We start from the raw sequence: 18,455 nt of genomic DNA, 5'->3' as shown, positions 1-18,455 counted from the left end.
AACAGTGCAATGTGCAGATTTACCACAAGATGCCAGCACAGTAAAACTTTTGTTAGTGGTCTGCAGAATACATGTGCTGGATCCGTGTAACATGGTCATTTCACTTCTATGCAGGCAAACAAAATGTAGTGATAATGGGCAGGAGAACATGGTTCTCTATTCCAGAGAAGAATCGACCTTTGAAAGGAAGAATAAACATTGTTCTAAGCAAAGAGCTCACGTAAGTAAAGTTTGTTTATGTAATTCTATTTGATCAAGCATTTTTATTTATTTTTTTTATTTTTTTTGCAGTATATGTCCAGAGCTGAATATGTATATATACACCTATCAGCCATAATTTGATGACCACCTACTTAATATTGAGTAGGTCCCTCTTTTGCCATCAAAACAGCCCTGACCCCTTTTTGGCATGGATGCCACTAGACCTCTGTTTTTCCAGCACATCCCACATATGTTCACTTGGATTGAGATCTGGAGAATTTGGGGGCTAAGTCAACACCTCAAAGTGTTCACTGTGTTCCTCGAACCATTCTGGAACCATTTTTTGCAGTGTGGCAGTGTGTATTCTGCTGAGAGGCTACTGCCATCACAGAATAGTTTCCATGAAGGGTGGTACATGATCAGCTTATGACAACATGTAAAGCATGCTTATTCACTATGCACACTGGTGTTTTAATTTGATTGCTTTTTAAGGCATAGTTCACATCTATGTTTCTCTATCATATATCCTAAGACATAGCAAATCTTGATATCCATTATGCTAGGGTTATACTACCACCTTCAGGTGGCTGAGCACTGACAAGAGAAGGCAGTATTCTCCTCCCAGGCATAACCCCTCCCAGCTAGGCATAGCCTCAGTTTTTTGCTAGTGTCTTAGACGATGGTCATGGTTGTTCAGTCTATGCACAATCTTGAACTCTGTTTGCAGCTAGTTTCCTCAACTAAAACAGGAAGCTGACTACATCCGGATCTATTGCCTGCAACCTGTGGTCCAGCCTATGGCTAGTATCTTGACCCAGCGTTAGACGTGAGGGATGGCCTGTAAGGTTGCGCTGGACCCTGCACAGGTCCAGGGAGGTGATCCCCAGCTGGGGAGTTGTGTCCTTAGAGGCCCCAGGAACATATCCACTGAGATGGGGGGAGGCTGGGACCCCTTGAGGGTCCTGCAACAAGAAGGGTGACTTTACGGTGACTTTACCCATGGGGGATGGGGGAAATGCCCACACTAGAAATGTGCCCTGTGTGATTTTCTGTGCCAGCCGCCTGTATGCTATATTGCAAGGGCAGTGATTAAAATGAGCAGGCTGGCATTTGGCACCATGTGTGAGGGGCAGAGAGTAGAATTCTTCAGCTGTGGAGGAGGCATTCATGTCCTGGGTGCATGGAATTGCAGTGCTGTGCCCTCCAGCTTACTCATTGTGCAAGGGCAGTACAACTCTCTATTACAGGGTACAGTTCTGCCTTGTTGGGTGAATTAGTGTGTTTTTAATGTATGCTTTTCTCGGCTGACGTGGATCACTTACTTTACACTTAAAGTGGAGCGCCACCCAAAATGGGAAGTTCCGCTTTAAGGCTTTGTCCCCTGCTTCCCGTTAAGGATTGGCACCTTTGGGGGGAGGGGGTACCCGGATTTGATGGGTAACCGCTTCCTTTTCCATTGTGAGCGGATGTTCTGTTCCTCGTCATCCCCTTCCCCCTCCCCTTAGTCTTCTTCTGGGACACGTGACCAGTCCCAGAAAATCATGGGACCATTCACAAAGCACAGTGCTACTTGCGCATGTGCAGTGGGCACCCAGCTGTGAAGCACCAAGCTGTCACAGCTGGATGCCCAAACTGAAGATGCCAAGGACACAGGACAGACGGTGTGAGGACTCTGCAGGATCGAGGGACAGGTGAGTGTCTTTTTTTTTTTTTTTTTTTAAGTCAGCAGCTACAGTTTTTGTAACTGCTGACTTTTCTTTTTTTTATTATTATTATTTTGAATGGACCTTTTCTTTAAGGTCCCAAGCATAGTTGGCAGTCCATGGTACAGCAACAGCAAAGAGGTGAGTAACATGGGGAAGATGGTTTCAAGATTCTCTTAATGAGCAGGGAGGGACCTTACCACAGCTCCCCTTGCAATAATTGCCCTGGTAGTCGGTTGGCTCCTCGCGGCTGATTCCCTCCTCCTATCTGGGGCAAATTCCTCCAGCTCCTGTTTCAAAGGAGAAATTTTCACTGGCTGTTGCTAGTTTACAGCACCATCTGGCTGATGTCATATCTGGATTAAATTTCACTGCCGCTTCAGAAGGTTTACCCGCTTCATGACCAGGCAATTTTTTTGCTTTTTAGCACTGCGCTACTTTAACTGGTTATTGCACGGTCATGCAACGCTGTACTCCAATTAAATTTGTATCTTTTTTTTTTTTTGCCACACAAATGGAGCCTTCTTTCGGTGGTATTTGATCACCGCTGTTTTTTCTAAAAATAAACAAAAAATTATTGTATAAACAAAAAGAGACTTTTGTTATTTTGAAACAAAATTGTTTACTTCCTGCTATCAAACATATCCAATAAAAAAAAAATCTAAATTCTTCCTGCTACAAAAAAAAATCCCAATAAGTGTACTGTATATGAATTTGGTTTGTGTGAAAGTTATAGTGTCTACAAACTATGGAATTTTTATTTGTTTGTTCTTTATACTTGTAATGGTGGTGATCAGCGACCTTTAGTGGGACTGTGATAGTGCAGCGGGCAATTGTACACTAACTTGACACTGTGTAGGAGGTATACGAACTGTCACGGACATCAACAGTGACAATAAAACAATGATCAGTGAAAATACTATACACTGTCACAGTACTAATGACACTGGCAGAGAAGGGGTTAATATCTTGGGTGATCAAAGGGTCAACTGTGTGCCTAACAATATGTAATGTGTGATGCTTTTTAGTACATATCTGCTTGTTCCTTCACCCTGCATTTTAGGGAAAAGAAAACTGATTATTCCCTCTGTACAGAGCCCTGTGTTTGTCAACACAGGGCTCTGGGCTGTGATTGAACACCGCCGATCAGCAGGTCTCAGCCATGAATTATTGGCTGAAACCCGCTGACAAAACCCTGTATATAATCACAGCGGAAGTCAACTGGTGGGGGGGACGGACGCGTGCCCTGCCCTGAACCCACTGCCAGAGTACAGGTACATGGACGTGCCTGTGCAAGGTCGCAAGTGGGTAGGTTAATCTTCTGAGTAGTCTACTCCCAAGGAACCCCAGGGTCCAAGGTTGTCTCAAACTTAAACGGAGCTTGTAGGTTGCCTGCATGAGGTGGTTGGGACTAACTTAAATTTGCCGGTACCTGAACCGCCTCCTCAAAAGTTCACTGGTTTGGGATCCTGGCATCTACATCAACATTCCTAAACCTTCCTTGTTCATCCACACTTGATGGATGTTGTATACAGACTGGGATCACCCTGAAAAAGTGTTTGCCCGTCAGAGATTCACTCAGTATTACTCTATGGAAAACAAGCTGCCCAAAAAAAAAAAAAAAGAGCATTCTGGCTGTAGATCTGGTAGTGTCCTATCTTAACAAACCCTGACAGTTCCTGTGGTTGAACTACCAGTCTGTCAGGATGCCACGGATAAGCAACTGGAAGCCTTATTTAATGGCCTGTATATAAACGGCCGGACGGTGGCACTGCACGGCCTCCCCGGACCCTGCTTGTGTGCGCTCCCCAGAAGCGCGCAGCACCGCGGTCTGGTGCCCGCTGGTGACACAGTGAAACACCAATCGGGACCTCTGTACGAGGTCCGGATCATGTGATCACTGATTGGCCAATCAGTGATCAGATGCAAAGTAGTAAGCAAGATGTCACTTCTGACATCATTGCTTACTACGTGTGAAATCTGTGAATGATCACAGAGGTCACATGGTACAAGGCTATTCACAACAGCCTTGTACCATGTGACAAGCTGTGACCAATCACAGCTCACTCAGTAGTTCTCAATGGCTGCAAGAATGCAGACAGAGAGAAAGAGAAATGATTACTTTTACATCCTATATGGGTGTAAAAGCAATCAGTGCGTAAAAAAAAAAAATCATCATCCCCCAAAAGTAGTAGTGTCACCATGGTGACATTGTACTGCTAGGGTGACAGTATGTAAAAAAAATAAATAAAATAATATAAAAAAATTTAAAAATTTATCATTTTTGGTTATAAACTAATTTGGCTGTTTTTTTTTTTTGTTTTTTTTACTAAAGATAACGGAATAAATTTTGGCCAAGATTTATGATGAAATATTTATTTGCAAAATTTTATAAGAAAAATTTTTTTCAAAAATTTTGGATCCTTTTTATTTACATAGCAAAAAAAAATAAAATCCCAGCGGTGAATAAATACCACCAAAATTAAAGTTTTATCTGTCTCAAAAAAATGGTAAAAAATTCATATGGGTACAGTGTTGCATGACCGCGCAATTGTCATTCAAAGTGTGATAGCGCTGAAAGCTGAAAATTGCCCTGGTCAGGAAGCGGGTAAAAGTGTCCGGACTGGAAGTGGTTAAGTCTCTTGCCCTTGTAGGGGTGGCCCTGCAAGCAGTAGTTGCAGCTGTGGGCGTGTTTCAGGCCCTCAAGGTGTAAGCATGACCAGTGGTGTATTTAGGTTCTGTGCTGCCCCAGGCATAAAAATTGGATGTCTCTTCCCCCCCCCCCCCAACCAAAGGAAGGGAGAGAGCCTGACACTGACCAATACCACCTGCTCCCCAGCCAAGAGGGCCCTCGAACAACACCGACCCCACTCAGACACTCACCTTCACAGTTCTGGACATCCCAGAACAAGAGTCTGGCTCTGCACGCACCATCAAGCAGCCCTCAGATCCTACCTGTTTCCCATGCCTTGTGTGTCCCTTCTTCCGGGGGGCGCTGCTGCCCCCCTGATAATTGCCGCACTAGGCAAATGCCTTGTTTGCCTTGTGGTAAATACGCCCTTGGGCATGACAAATAAGATGGGGATTCCAACTAAGGTAGATTCCTGGAAGATTTCCTTGGCACACTTAGTTTCTCAGTAGATGAATTAAAAGACCTAACAGCGTTCTCATTTGAGCATGTTTGCTGTGCACATTTACAGGATTCTTTGGTTGAAGTGTTGGTAAGCCAAGCTGCCTTGTAAGAAGCGAGTTTGAACACCTACCCTTTCAAGAGGAGTGTTTGTTTGGTCCTGCCTTGGACAGGTACATCTTTTCTTTTCTTTTTTTTTTTTTTTTCTCAGGCACTTGACTGTCTTCTCACACAAGGAGTCATTTCTCCATTCCCAGAGGGAAAAAAGTTCTGCCGTTTTTTATCTTCTCGAACTTCTAAGGTGCCCAAGCCAAATGGCAGTATTCACCCAATTTTGGATCTCGAAAGACTCAACAAGTTCCTTCATGTACAAAAACTTATATTGGAATCTATATAGTCAGTGGTCATTTTAATCTAGCAGGGGAGTTATCTGTGGTCAGTAGATATAAAGGATAGAGGTCTACACATCTAAATTTTCCTGCCGCAGCAACAATCCCTGCGGTTTGCAATAGAAAAGAGACATTTTATGTTTTGCTCTTCCATTTGGCCTCTTCACAGCCCCCATGATTTTGTTGTTTGCTTTGGTCTTGGTTCTCGTACGTGCCCAAGGTATTCCCATTGTGGGTTACCTGGATAACCACCTGTTGGTGAATCTGCTTCACTTCTAAAATAAAATGTGCATCAGATGGTACTCGCTTTTGACTTTACCACAAGCCTTGGTACACTTCTGCATCAGTGTTCTAGGGCAGGACTTGCCAAATTTTGCTTTGAATCTAAGAGCCAGCTAAAAGCTAGGAGACAGGTTTTTTTTTTTTTTTTTTTTTTTAAACCCACGTGTAATGTGGGTTGTCAGTGCCCGGGGCAAGGCTACTTTTGGGCAACAAGCTTCACACGATGCGGTTTGCCGCACAACAATCAGGGTAAAACTGCACTACTTTTTAGGCGCCACTGAAAATAATGGCACCTGAACCTGCATTTTGCGATCAGTGATTCTGCCGAGATCCCAAAACACCCAGGTGTGAATGGAGCTGCTCTGGTTTACATATATGCGTTTTCAAACTCATGGATTCTCATGACAGGCTAGATGTTGTGTTCCTATGTGTTCCTATTGAGGTGATTCCCACATATGCGATCCACAAGCATTGTGTTTGAGTGCCATTATGAAAAGGGTCCTGTGCGTGTTTATAGTGGTGCGTTCCAGACTTGCAAGTGTTAGAATAGAGTGGCATGTGTAGATAAGTGTTCACATAGGATTGCTATTGACAATTTTTGTATTGAAGTAGGTGGGAGGCGGTTTTGCATTGAAGTCTATAGGAAGCAGTGTGTGACCCCAGGCGCCAGGATGCAAATTCTAGTTGCCATGGCAACCTGGCACCTGGGATTTGTTGAAACCTGTTCTAGGGAATGTAGTCGCTTAAATTGAGGCAGTACCATATGTGCAGTTTCATTCCAAAGCCCTTCAACTGAATGACTTGTCAGTGTGGGACAATAGAATGGAGTCACTGGATTCTACACCTCAAGACAAAACTGTCACTCGATTGTCAATCTCTACATAGATTTTGGAAGATGACTAAATTGTTCCTTCCACTGTCCTGGAAAGTTCTGATAACGGTTGCCAGCCTGTCTGGCTGGGGTGGAGTCCTAGACAATGTTCCAGTTGTTAGAGGAAAGGATGTTGCTTATCAACATCCTGGAATTCAGGGCAATTCGAGTAGCCGTTCTGCATTGTTTGGTACACCTGAGAGGTCTCCCAGTGCACATCCAGTCGGACAACGCAGTGGCATACATCTATCACCAGGGAGTAACCAGAAGTTGTGCCTCTCAGGAAACTGATCGGATTATGACTTGGGCCAAAAGTCACATGCCTTCCCTGTTTGCCATTCTCTTCATGGAAAAATGGCAGGTGGATTTCCTCACCAAACAACATTTATATCTTGGGAAATGGGCCCTTTACACAGAGGTGTTCAAGGCGCTGCGCCAAAGGTGGTAGATGCCAGATGTGGATCTTCTAGAATTTAGCATATAGTTAGAATGGATTCTGGTGATATTGGTCACTTCGACCTGGCCCAGGAGGATGTGGTACACTGTCATTGTAAAGTTATCTGTGGACAAGCCATGTACTCTTTCAGATTGACCCAACCTCCTGTTGCAGGATTCAACATTCCATGCCGCTTTACAGTTACCTAATTTAACTGCTTAACTGTTGAAGCCAGGGTCATGATAGAAAGCGGTGTCGTAGATTCTGTGTTCCCTACACCTCTTAAGGCTAGAAAGGCGACTTCACAGATTTGCCATTTGACTTGAAAGTCTTAATTCACATGGTGTATTGCACATAAACTTTGGCCTCGCAAGTACGATGTGAGATGCATTCTGGCCTTTATCCAATCAGGAATTGGTAAAGGCCAGGGTCAGACTTTGGCCTTGGCAGTTCTCTTCCAGAGACGTTGTCTGTCATTTCTTAGTGTGTCACATGCATTGCTCAACCAATCCAGACCCTATTGATTCCTTGGGTATCAGTTTGGTATTTTCTGTTACAGAAATCTGTTTGGTCCCATCAGAGACATTCCCTTAGTACTTACAAGGAAGAACATCTTTTTGTTTGCCATAACTTTAGCTCACAGGGTTTCAGATTTGGTGGTTCTTGACTGTAAGGAACCTTTCCTGGCTATTCATCAAGATAAGGTGGTCTTACGACCTCAGTCCTGTTTTGCCTATGGTGATTTCTTTGTTCCATCTCAATCAGAATGTTGTTGTATTTTCGTCTTTGTGTCCTAATCATCCAGTGATGGAAGATAGAGCTTTTCAAACCTTGAATGTGGTTTGTGCACTCAAGCTTTCCCTAAAATTGTTGTTTTCTGTCGATTCGACAATCTCGTTCTGTTTTGTCTTTGCTGATGGACCGGGAAAGGAGCAAGTAGCTTCAAAATCTACAATTTCTAGATGAATCCGTCATTTCTCAGGCTTATAGCCTGAAAGAAAGGGTTCAGCTGTTCCCTGCAATGACAAATTCCACCAGGAGTATTGTTGCTTCTTGGGTTATTCAACATCAAGCTTCTGTTGTTCAAATTTGTAGGGCTGGTACCTGGTCTTTAGTTTATACCAAAGACCAACCAGGTCTTTCAACCAGGTAGATGCTTGGGTAATTGCAGATGCTACAGATGTCTGTTTGACATTTCTAACATATTGTGGTTTTTGTTTTTGGGACCTGCTGGCTTGTTGCTGTGTTGCACTTTCACATATTCGGTGGTTTAGGACATCCCTGTCATAATGCATATGAAGATGCCCTGTTCCCTGGGATGTCCAAGAAAAGGATTGTATATGTAAACCAAAAAAAATCTTTTTTTTTTTTTTTTTTTTTGCGTACATCAAAGGACACAGGGATCCCACACCTTTCCTATGTTGCTTGATATAAAACCGAGGCTGTGCCTAGCTGGGAGGGATTATGTGTGGGAGCTTATTGCTGCCTTTTGTTGCCAGTATACAATCGCCTAAAGGTGGCAACAAAACACTATTGTAATAGATATGAAGATACCCATGTCCTGTGATATACTCTTAAGGCTAAACAAATTGTTTGGTTTTTTTTTAGTGTTTGGTTCCACAGCTATTGCTTTTTTGTTTTTTATTTTTTGTTTTTGTTAAAGTGCATGTAAAGTCAAAAATATACCCACTGTAGTACATACAGTATAATAAGAAGCCAGTGGTTGAGCCAGAGAAATATGAGCAGCCAGTGGATGACTTCTTACTAGAGTCCACTTGCACCAGTATCAAATGTTTCCAGATAGACAGAACATTTAAGGCCCCTTTCAGACGGGCGTTTTGATCAGGTCCGCTTGTCAGTTTTTTTTCAGGCGTCCCTGATTGGAAGGTCCACTCATCCCTATGGACAGGTGGGTGTAAATTGACTTTTGTTTTACACCCGCCTACCTCTGGGTCTGATCAAGCCTGCTGAAAAAAAAAAATGGTAGAGGACTCCTGTCCTATTACATTTGGGGAGGTGATCGGAGGTAGCTGGGTGTAAACAGACTGCGTTTACTCCTGGTCACCCATAGAGCAGGCTCTACCCATGTCCACTATGCAAACACTGAACATCTGCCTAATCTGATCTGATCAGCTAACACATCACCTGCTGACTGCAAAGGAATCTACCCTGTGTTAAAAAGGCCTAAATTCCCAGCATAATGTACTATACTGTATAGGGGTTACCACTTATGGGAATGTATATGTACTTCTGACCGTGTGAGGTTTTTTCCTCTACTTTAGGGCCGTAATTGGTTTTGTTTGTTTTTTTTTGTTCTTCACATCCCTTCTTGCTTTCCCTATTTATAGTCTTTAGATTTCCATCTCCTTTATTTCACATGTGTTTTTGTTTTAAATAGCCTGATGCATCTGAATTTTATGTACACAAACTTGATATAACCACTTCTTCAAATGTTTAATTCAATATATAGATATTGTTGTAGTTGGTTTATTACCAGAATGGGAGAGTAAAACAGTTTAGCTATAAATCTGAGCAATTGAAGAGAGAATTTGCCTTCATATAAATCCTTGTTCAACCTTTTACATTTTGCATTATATTTTTGTGCTCATTTGTGTACTGAACACTTAATAGTTCCAGGGTGTCAGGATCCATTGAGAGCTATGCCTTGTGAAAAGCTTTTGCTGCTGCTACATGTGGCCTTGGCTGTCTGTTTTGTGTCTCCGGAGTGAAAGATCATACATACGCTATCGCCATAGTAACAGTGAAGAGAGTTTAGAGTCTCAGTATACATTGGGTAGTACAAACATCTAATCATTTAAGCAGGGAGATTAGAAGTTCAAGGTTTATTCATGAGCAACATACATTGTTGCAATTATAAAATCTAGTCTTGGCAAATGCAAATATTTCCTGATCGCACAATACAGGACACTAACCTCTCAAAAGACGAAATGAACCCTTAGTCTTAAAATTACAGAAAAGGCACCTTTTTTAGATTTGTTTAGTAATGGCAATCTGCTTATAGAGCATTGTTAATGTTTTATTCTTTCAATACCTTATTATACTATTTCTCTATCATTCTCATGGTGGTCATTTTCAAGCAGAACTAAACTGTATCTGAGCACCACAAATTGAAAAAGCTATTTAGTTCATTTTTATATGCAAAGCAAACTCACCCAGCCATCCATGTCTCCATGCTTTATTTTTTTGAGAAAAATCACATTGAAAAACATATCCCCTAACATTTCTAGTTGCAGCCATCTTGAGTAAGGACAGATGATTCATGTATCATTTAATTCCTGGAATCCATCTGCGTTTAGCTGAGAAGGGTGTGCTTAGCTAAGAAAGCCCCCTCCTCCAGATGACAGAAGAAAAATGCCCAAAAATGAAGACTCATGGGTTTATGACATCATGGCCTAGGCCAGACACCAGGAAGCAACTGAAGAAATGTAAAATAAAGTTTTTAAAACAATTGGACATAATACACCTTTTTATCCATTTACTAATGCTAGCAGCATAAGGATTAAAATAGTTGATAATTGAGAAAGTTTAGTTCCCCTGTAGGGGAGACTATTCTCTATCTCCCTTTACCTCCTGGAGCACTGGGTCTGCCAATTGGAGTATGCATCAGCACCTGTTAATTGATACAGGTGAGATTAATTACAAATTACAGGAGCATCACAAACGTGGAATGCAATTATTTCTTACAATTTTGAGAAGGTGCCAATAATTATATTTGGCTTTTTGTCTCTCCACTTTTTTGTGCCATACCAATACAAACAAAAATAAACACAAGAATACCTAAACATTTGTAGTTGCAACAATTTTCTGGGCAAAGTGGTGTATCTATCTCTATGTATACAGTGGGGCAAAAAAGTATTTAGTCAGCCACCAATTGTGCAAGTTCTCCCACTTAAAAAGATGAGAGAGGCCTGTAATTGGCATCATAGGTAGACCTCAACTTTGAGAGACAAAATGAGAAAAAAAATCCAGACAATCACATTGGCTGATTTGGAAAGAATGTATTTGCAAATTATGGTGGAAAATAAGTATTTGGTCACCTACAAACAAGCAAGATTTCTGACTCTCTCAGACCTGTACCTTCTTCAAGAGGCTCCTCTGTCCTGCACTCACTACCTGTATCAATGGCACCTGTTTGAACTTGTTATCAGTATAAAAGACTCTGGTCCACAACCTCAAACAGTCACACTCCAAACTCCACTATGGTGAAGACCAAAGAGCTGTCGAATGACACCAGAAACAAAATTGTAGACCTGCACCAGGCTGGGAAGACTGAATCTGCAATAGGCAAGCAGCTTGGTGTGAACAAATCAACTGTGGGAGCAATAATTAGAAAATGGAAGACATACAAGACCACTGATCATCTCCCTCGATCTGGGGCTCCAAGCAAGATCTAATCCGTGGGGTCAAAATGATCACCAGAACAGTGAGCAAAAATCTCAGGACCACACAGGGGGACCTAGTAAATGACCTGCAGAGAGCTGGGACCAACGTAACAAAGGCTACCATCAGTAACACACTACGCCGCCAGGGACTCATATTCTGCAGTGCCAGACGTGTCCCCCTGCTTAAGCCAGTACACGTCTGGGCCCGTCTGAGGTTTGCTAGAGAGCATTTGGATGATCCAGAAGAGGATTGGGAGAATGTCATATGGTCAGATGAAACCAAAATAGAACTGTTTGGTAGAAACACAACTCGTCGTGTTTGGAGGAGAGAGAATGCTGAGTTGCATCCAAAGAACACCATACCTACTGTGAAGCATGGGGGTGGCAACATCATGCTTTGGGGCTGTTTCTCCGCAAAGGGACCAGGACGACTGATCCATGTACAGGACAGAATGAATGGGGCCATGTATCGTGAGATTTTGAGTGCAAACCTCCTTCCATCAGCAAGCGCATTGAAGATGAAACGTGGCTGGGTCTTCCAACATGACAATGATCCCAAACATACCACCCGGGCAACGAAGGAGTGGCTTCGTAAGAAGCCTTTCAAGGTCCTGGAGTGGCCTAGCCAGTCTCCAGATCTCAACCACATAGAAAACCTTTGGAGGGAGTTGAAAGTCCATGTTGCCCAGCGACAGCCCCAAAATATCACTTCTCTAGAGGAGATCTGCATTGAGGAATGGGCCAACATACCAGCAACAGTGTGTGCCAACCTTGTGAAGACTTACAGGAAACGTTTGACCTCTGTCATTGCCAACAAAGGATATATAACAAAGTATTGAGATGAACTTTTGATATTGACCAAATACTCATTTTCCACCATAATTTGCAAATACATTCTTTCCAAATCAGCCAATGTGATTGTCTGGATTTTTTTTCTCATTTTGTCTCTCATAATTGAGGTCTACCTAGGATGCCAATTACAGGCCTCTCTCATCTTTTTAAGTGGGAGAACTTGCACAATTGGTGGCTGATTAAATAATTTTTTGCCCCACTGTATCTCTATATCTCCCTGTATTGAGGTGGTTATACCAGGTTTTTTTTCTGCCTGCAACTCCATATTATGTAAAAGTGATCTGAGCGGCCACAGAAGATGAGCTCAAAGAGCGGGATATATCATGGTGCTCACTGTTGGTATAATTATATTTTGAAATATTTTATATAACATTGAGCATTATGATTGATCCTTCTCTTTTGAGCTATTGTCTTTTGTGAGACGAAATGGTGGTTGAGAATCCTATCTAGATTGAATTTTTGCCATTTATGAGAAATGGTGGAACCCACCTTTTTCCTCCCCTTTTTTTTTTTTTTTTTTTTTTTTTTTTTTTTATTGAATGGTGTGGACTTTTGTGTTTTGGGCTATTACTGTACTGACTTTATAACACAGTTTTTTTTTTTTTTTGTTTTTGTTTTGACAAGTTCAAGGTATATGTATTTATTCTAATAACTTTATTAACACTGCACTTATTTTGTTTTACCTTTTGAACGTGGGTGTAAAAATACTTTCCAGTACCGGCTATCTTTAATTATTCATGTTATTGGGGTTAGGCATAGTTCCGCACGCAGTTTTTCTTGTAATATAGTGCCCCTTTTGAAGAAATGTTATTACCAGGCATGGCTGATCACAAGCACAGGTCAGATGGGCTCACTAGCTCAGCCTTTAGCTCACTTGGTACCCTCTATTCTGATGGTTGCCCCCATTCTGACCCCTTCTTTCTTCATTCTGCTGGCCTGTCAGCCACATTACTCTTATCCTTTCTATCTAGAGGAGAATTTTTGACCAAAATGTCTGCATTTGTGAGCAGAATTTCTAGTCTTATTGGGACCATAAATGGCTGAAGTCACAATCATGCCCTTCCAGCCACCCCTCCTGACTCAGAATTTGACTATGCCCTTGAGCCAGACACAGTACTTCTTCCTTTTTTTTTTTTTTTAAGAGGAGGATCTCTCGCCCTCTGGAGATCGAATCGGTGAGATCTTACTCAGGCTTAAGAAACCTACAGATCCCTCTTTTATTAATGCTATGCATTCTTGTTTAAGGTTGGAGGAAGCCTGGGTCTGCTCACCCTAGGGCAGTGATGGCGAATCTTTTTGAGCCCGAGTGCCCAAATCTGCAACACAAAACCAACTTTTTTATTTCAAAGTGCCAATACCTTATCACGTGATCAGCTGTATCCGTAGGACACAGCGATCACCGGCAGAGCAGGGTGTGTGCCACTGGGTTCGCGTTCTGGGACGCCCTCCCAGAACTAGACAACCACGCTGTAGCCATCTTTGGCTATAGCATGGTTGGCAAGCAGTTAATCTCACCTCTGGCAGTGTCGGTGTGGCTTCCAACCCAGCAGCTCATTCCCATCCACGCTGAACACGTTGCCCCTGGCCCCGGAGCAGTGTGGGAACCTCTTCCTCTCTTCCACGCCCATCCCCAGCTACATCACCCCTGGTGCCAGATCCGCATAGGAGCCGTTTCCTCTCGTCCACACCCACCCTGGCCCCAGAGACATGTGGGAGATGTAGTTTGATGGGGGTCCAGTGTGGACGAGATCTGGATGGCCGGTCAGTGTGCGTGGTCCGTGTGCGCTCATCTTCCTCTTCTTCCTGGCGTTCCCACTGAGATGGCTCTGTGTGCCAGCTCTGGCACGCGTGCCATAGGTTCGCCATCACTGCCCTAGGGTGTCCAGTAAGAGATCACCTAAATTCCCTAAGCCAGGAAAGACCTTTCCAGGTCATTGTTACCTGTTCAGCTTCTCTATGGGGACTGGCCTCACCCAGAAAAGATATATTCTTTCCTGCAAAATGTTTCACCCTACAATATCCTATTGAATAAAGTTTCCTTGCAAGTGGAAACTTCCTGTGGTAAATCCTGCCATCTCCTGCCTTAACAAGACTCTCTTGGTCCCCATGGAGGATAATCATGTTTTTTAAGCCCAGATAAACAAGAGGTTTAAAGCACTGTTTGAAGCCATCTTCCCTTTGGCAGGTCCTGCCTTGTCTTGTGGTGTTTTTTTTAAAAAAGGTTGTCATGAAGGCTTTACTACTTACGTGAACAGGCCTGCAGCCATTGAAATAAAAAATGTGAACTTGCGTTTCTTCCGGGTCAGTGAATTGAATTGAGGATATTGGCCCATTCTGTTTCCATCACCTTCCATTCAATCTTAGAAAGTTCCTTTTAACACTTGCAGCTGAGTCGTCTGCTCTGAAACCACTAACCAATAAGAAAGTTTGGTTATATCCATTAATCAAATACAAATAGGGGATCCTTTTGTTGCTTATGACAGGAGTGGGGGACATTGCTATTATCCTATATTGAGGGGTCTTAAAAAGCTCAGAAAAATTCTACCATTTCCAATCATATTCAACTAATTTAATTTCTCAAATATTTTAAAAGTAATTATAAGAAGAGTATTATTATTTACCCATTGATTGGTGGATTTCCATTTCAGTTTTTGCAAAAATTTGAAGATGTTTCTTTTTTAAAATGCCTTTCTAAATTCTTTACAGTGAACCTCCAAATGGTGCTCACCATCTAGCCAAGAGTTTAGATGAGGTTGTTCAGCTTGTGGAGTCTCCAGAAATGAAAGATAAAATCGATTTAATCTGGATCATTGGAGGAAGCTCTCTGTATAAGGTAAATGTCTCCCATCATTTAACCAAGTACGCTGTATAAAATGTCAAGCAGGTACAGAATCATGAGCTGTTATAGTATGCAGTGTTAGGCCTCATGCACTCTTTTTACAGCTGTTGTTTTTGGCTTCTGGTGGTTTTTTTTTTTTTTTTGGGGGGGGGGGGGGTGCCTACACCCAGTAAACTCCCCAGCATGGTATCCTATGTGTCCATGCACAGCATTTTTGCCAAGGGCGTTTTTCAGGCTGGTAAAAAAAAACAGCACTAGAGGGAGTCCTAATAGATACACAACTAAAACTGTCTATATTAAATTTTGTATTAAAATAAATTATAAATGAGTACATATTAACCACTTCAAGTTCGGACACTTTCACCCCCTTCTAGTCCAGTAGTCCAGGCCAATTTTCAGCTTTCAGCACTGTTGCACTTTGACAATTGCATGGTCATGCAACACTGTACCCATATGAAATTTTTATCTTCTTTTTTTTTTCACACAAATGGAGCTTTCTTTTGCTGGTATTTGATCATCACTGTTTTTTTTATTTTATATTTTATTTGATATATAAATGAAAAAAAATACCAAACAAATTGAGGGCGGAAAACATTTTTTGCTTAGTTTTTGTTATAAAATTTTGCAAATAAATAATCTTCATAAATTTAGGCCAAAATGTATTCTGCTACAATTTTTTGGTGAAAATAACCCAAAATAGTTAAATGTTTTTAGTCTGTGTGAAATTTATGGAGTCTACAAACTATGGGATATACCGTATTTTCCGGCGTATAAGACGACTGGGCGTATAAGACGACCCCCTACTTTTCCTGCTAAAATGTAGTGTTTGGGCTATACTCCCCATATAAGACTACCCCTCTTCCAATGCACACCAGTGGGAGGAATAGTGCCCCATCATCGGTGTCAGTGTGAGGAATAGTGCCCCATCATTGGTGTCAGTGTGAGGAATAGTGCCCCATCATTGGTGTCAGTGGGAGGAATAGTGACCCGTCATTGGTGTCAGTGAGGAGGAATAGTGCCCCATCATTGGTGTCAGTGGGAGGAATAGTGCCCCATCATTGGTATTAGTGGGAGGAATAGTGCCCCATCATTGGTATTAGTGGGAGGAATAGTGCCCCATCATTGGTATTAGTGGGAGGAATAGTGCCCCATCATTGGTATTAGTGGGAGGAATAGTGCCCCATCATTGGTATTAGTGGGAGGAATAGTGCCCCATCATTGGTATTAGTGGGAGGAATAGTGCCCCATCATTGGAATCAGTGGAAGGAATAGTGCCCCATCATTGGAATCAGTGGAAGGAATAGTGCCCCATCATTGGTGTCAGTGGGGGGAATAGTGCCCCATCATTGGTGTCAGTGGGAGAAATAGCACCCCATCATTGGTGTTAGTGAGAGGAATCATGCCCCATCATTGGTATCAGTGGCAGGAATAGTGCCCCAACATTGGTGTCAGTGGGGGGGGGAATAGTGCCCCAACATTGGTGTCAGTGGGGGGGGGAATAGTGCCCCAACATTGGTGTCAGTGGGGGGGGGAATAGTGCCCCAACATTGGTGTCAGTGGGGGGTGGAATAGTGCCCCAACATTGGTGTCAGTGGGGGGTGGAATAGTGCCCCAACATTGGTGTCAGTGGGGGGTGGAATAGTGCCCCAACATTGGTGTCAGTGGGGGGTGGAATAGTGCCCCAACATTGGTGTCAGTGGGGGGTGGAGTGGAGGAATAGTGCCCCATCGTTGGTGTCAGTGGGGGGGAGGAATAGTGCCCCATCGTTGGTGTCAGTGGGAGGAATAATGCCCCATCATTAGTATCAGTGACACCAATGATGGGGCACTATTCCTCTCACTGACACCAATTACACTTGCTGACTGATGGTCTAGTATGGTGCTGCTGCAGCCAGCATATGTGGTTGCAGCAGCACCTCTACACGGCACACTTACCGGCCGCTCCTTCACTGGATTTTCACGGGGCCGCTCTGCTCCGCCCCCTCGCCGGTGATTTAGGGGGGCGGCGCACAGCGCCGCCCCCTAAAAAGTGTCAGTATGCCGTATACCGGTGAATAAGACGACCCCTGACTTTTGAGAGGATTTTCAAGGGGTAAAAAGTCATCTTATACGCCGGAAAATACGGTATATCTGAAAATTGATCAGTTGAGCCCCTAAAATGCCAGACGCTGGTATGATGTATGGTAGTGATCAGGACGCTGGTATGGTGTATGGCAGTGATCAGCTCACTGGCATGAGGTATAACTGTGATCAGGACGATGGTGTGATGGTGATCAGAACACTGATAATGAGCTGTGGCGTTGATCGGGGTGCTGGTATGGTGGTGATCAGGATGCTGGTATGGGTTATGGCGGTGATCAGAACATTGGTATAGTGTATGGCAATGTTTTTGTGAGCACTGGGACAGGTGACAGGGGCTGGCTGCATTATTTATTAAGGAGTACACTGGGGCGGTGATCAGGGACACTGGGGTGGCTGGCACTGCAGCCTGTGAGTGTACAAGCAGCCTGATAGGCTGCTTGTATGCTCACAGGCTGCGGCATCAGTTCTCTCTGCTCACAGTGAGAGCAGAGAGAACAAATACTTTTACTTTATATTGTTTACTATGTAATCGTGAAGCGTCTGGCTTCAGTACTTATGAGTCACTACAATGAAACAAGTAGGCAGAAAATGTAAGCCAAAGCATTGTCACAAATCCATGCTTGCTTGTTCTGGGACAGTAACTCCTGCACCAGGAGGGGTGAGAGTCCATTACTATGACAACACTTTTTGGAGGGCGGAGCCTTTTTTTTTTTTTTTTTCCCCCCAAGCCCCTAGGAGGGGTGAGTCTGTTGCTATAACACATTTTGGAGGGCAGAGCCTCCTTTTTAAAGTCCCCAAGATGGATCCCAGGGGACTTAAAAAGGAGGCCCCGCCCTCTGAAACACATTGTAATAGTAATGGACTGTCGCCCCTCCTGGTGCCACCTTTTCCTCCTGTTTAGCGCCGTACACTGAGCAGTCTTGGTTGCCTACTGCCAGTGCTCTTCCATCCCGCTGTGGGTTTGTTCACCTGTCAGTGTGGATAGCATGTCAGCTCGGAGAGATGGAGTTCAGCGTATGGAGCTGAAGCCACTGGCTGAAACGTCGATCTGACAGCCACTGCAAGAGGACTCTCATGGCTGAGACATTCACATGGAGAGGATGATATGCCCAATACAAGTTTATTCTTCTGAGTGAAACGTGTATTGTTTTTTGTGAATATTAAAGATTACTGCACTAGGAGCCTATTTCTTTTGAAATGGATAGTCACTTCCCTCTTCCTCAGTGCTGAGTAGGATTGTCTTTAACTTTATCAGTCCCTATGTTGCA

General features: G+C 43.2%; 1 protein-coding gene across 1 annotated transcript in view; it reads left to right on the top strand.

The window, feature by feature from the left end:
- Nucleotides 1-18,455, top strand: part of DHFR (dihydrofolate reductase) — an 87,029-nt gene that overhangs the window by 20,390 nt on the left and 48,184 nt on the right. Inside the window, exons 3-4 of the mRNA XM_089693223.1 lie at nucleotides 115-220; nucleotides 14,974-15,100. Coding sequence (XP_089549349.1) covers nucleotides 115-220; nucleotides 14,974-15,100 — 233 coding nt within the window. The remainder of the gene's footprint in view (nucleotides 1-114; nucleotides 221-14,973; nucleotides 15,101-18,455) is intronic.

Source organism: Staurois parvus, unplaced genomic scaffold (genome assembly GCF_062004578.1).
Source record: "Staurois parvus isolate SC_StPar_1 unplaced genomic scaffold, SC_StPar_1.0 ptg000618l, whole genome shotgun sequence".
Lineage (NCBI taxonomy): Eukaryota > Metazoa > Chordata > Amphibia > Anura > Ranidae > Staurois > Staurois parvus.
Note: the sequence above shows the minus strand (reverse complement) of the source record. Positions and strands in the feature narration are given on the sequence as shown.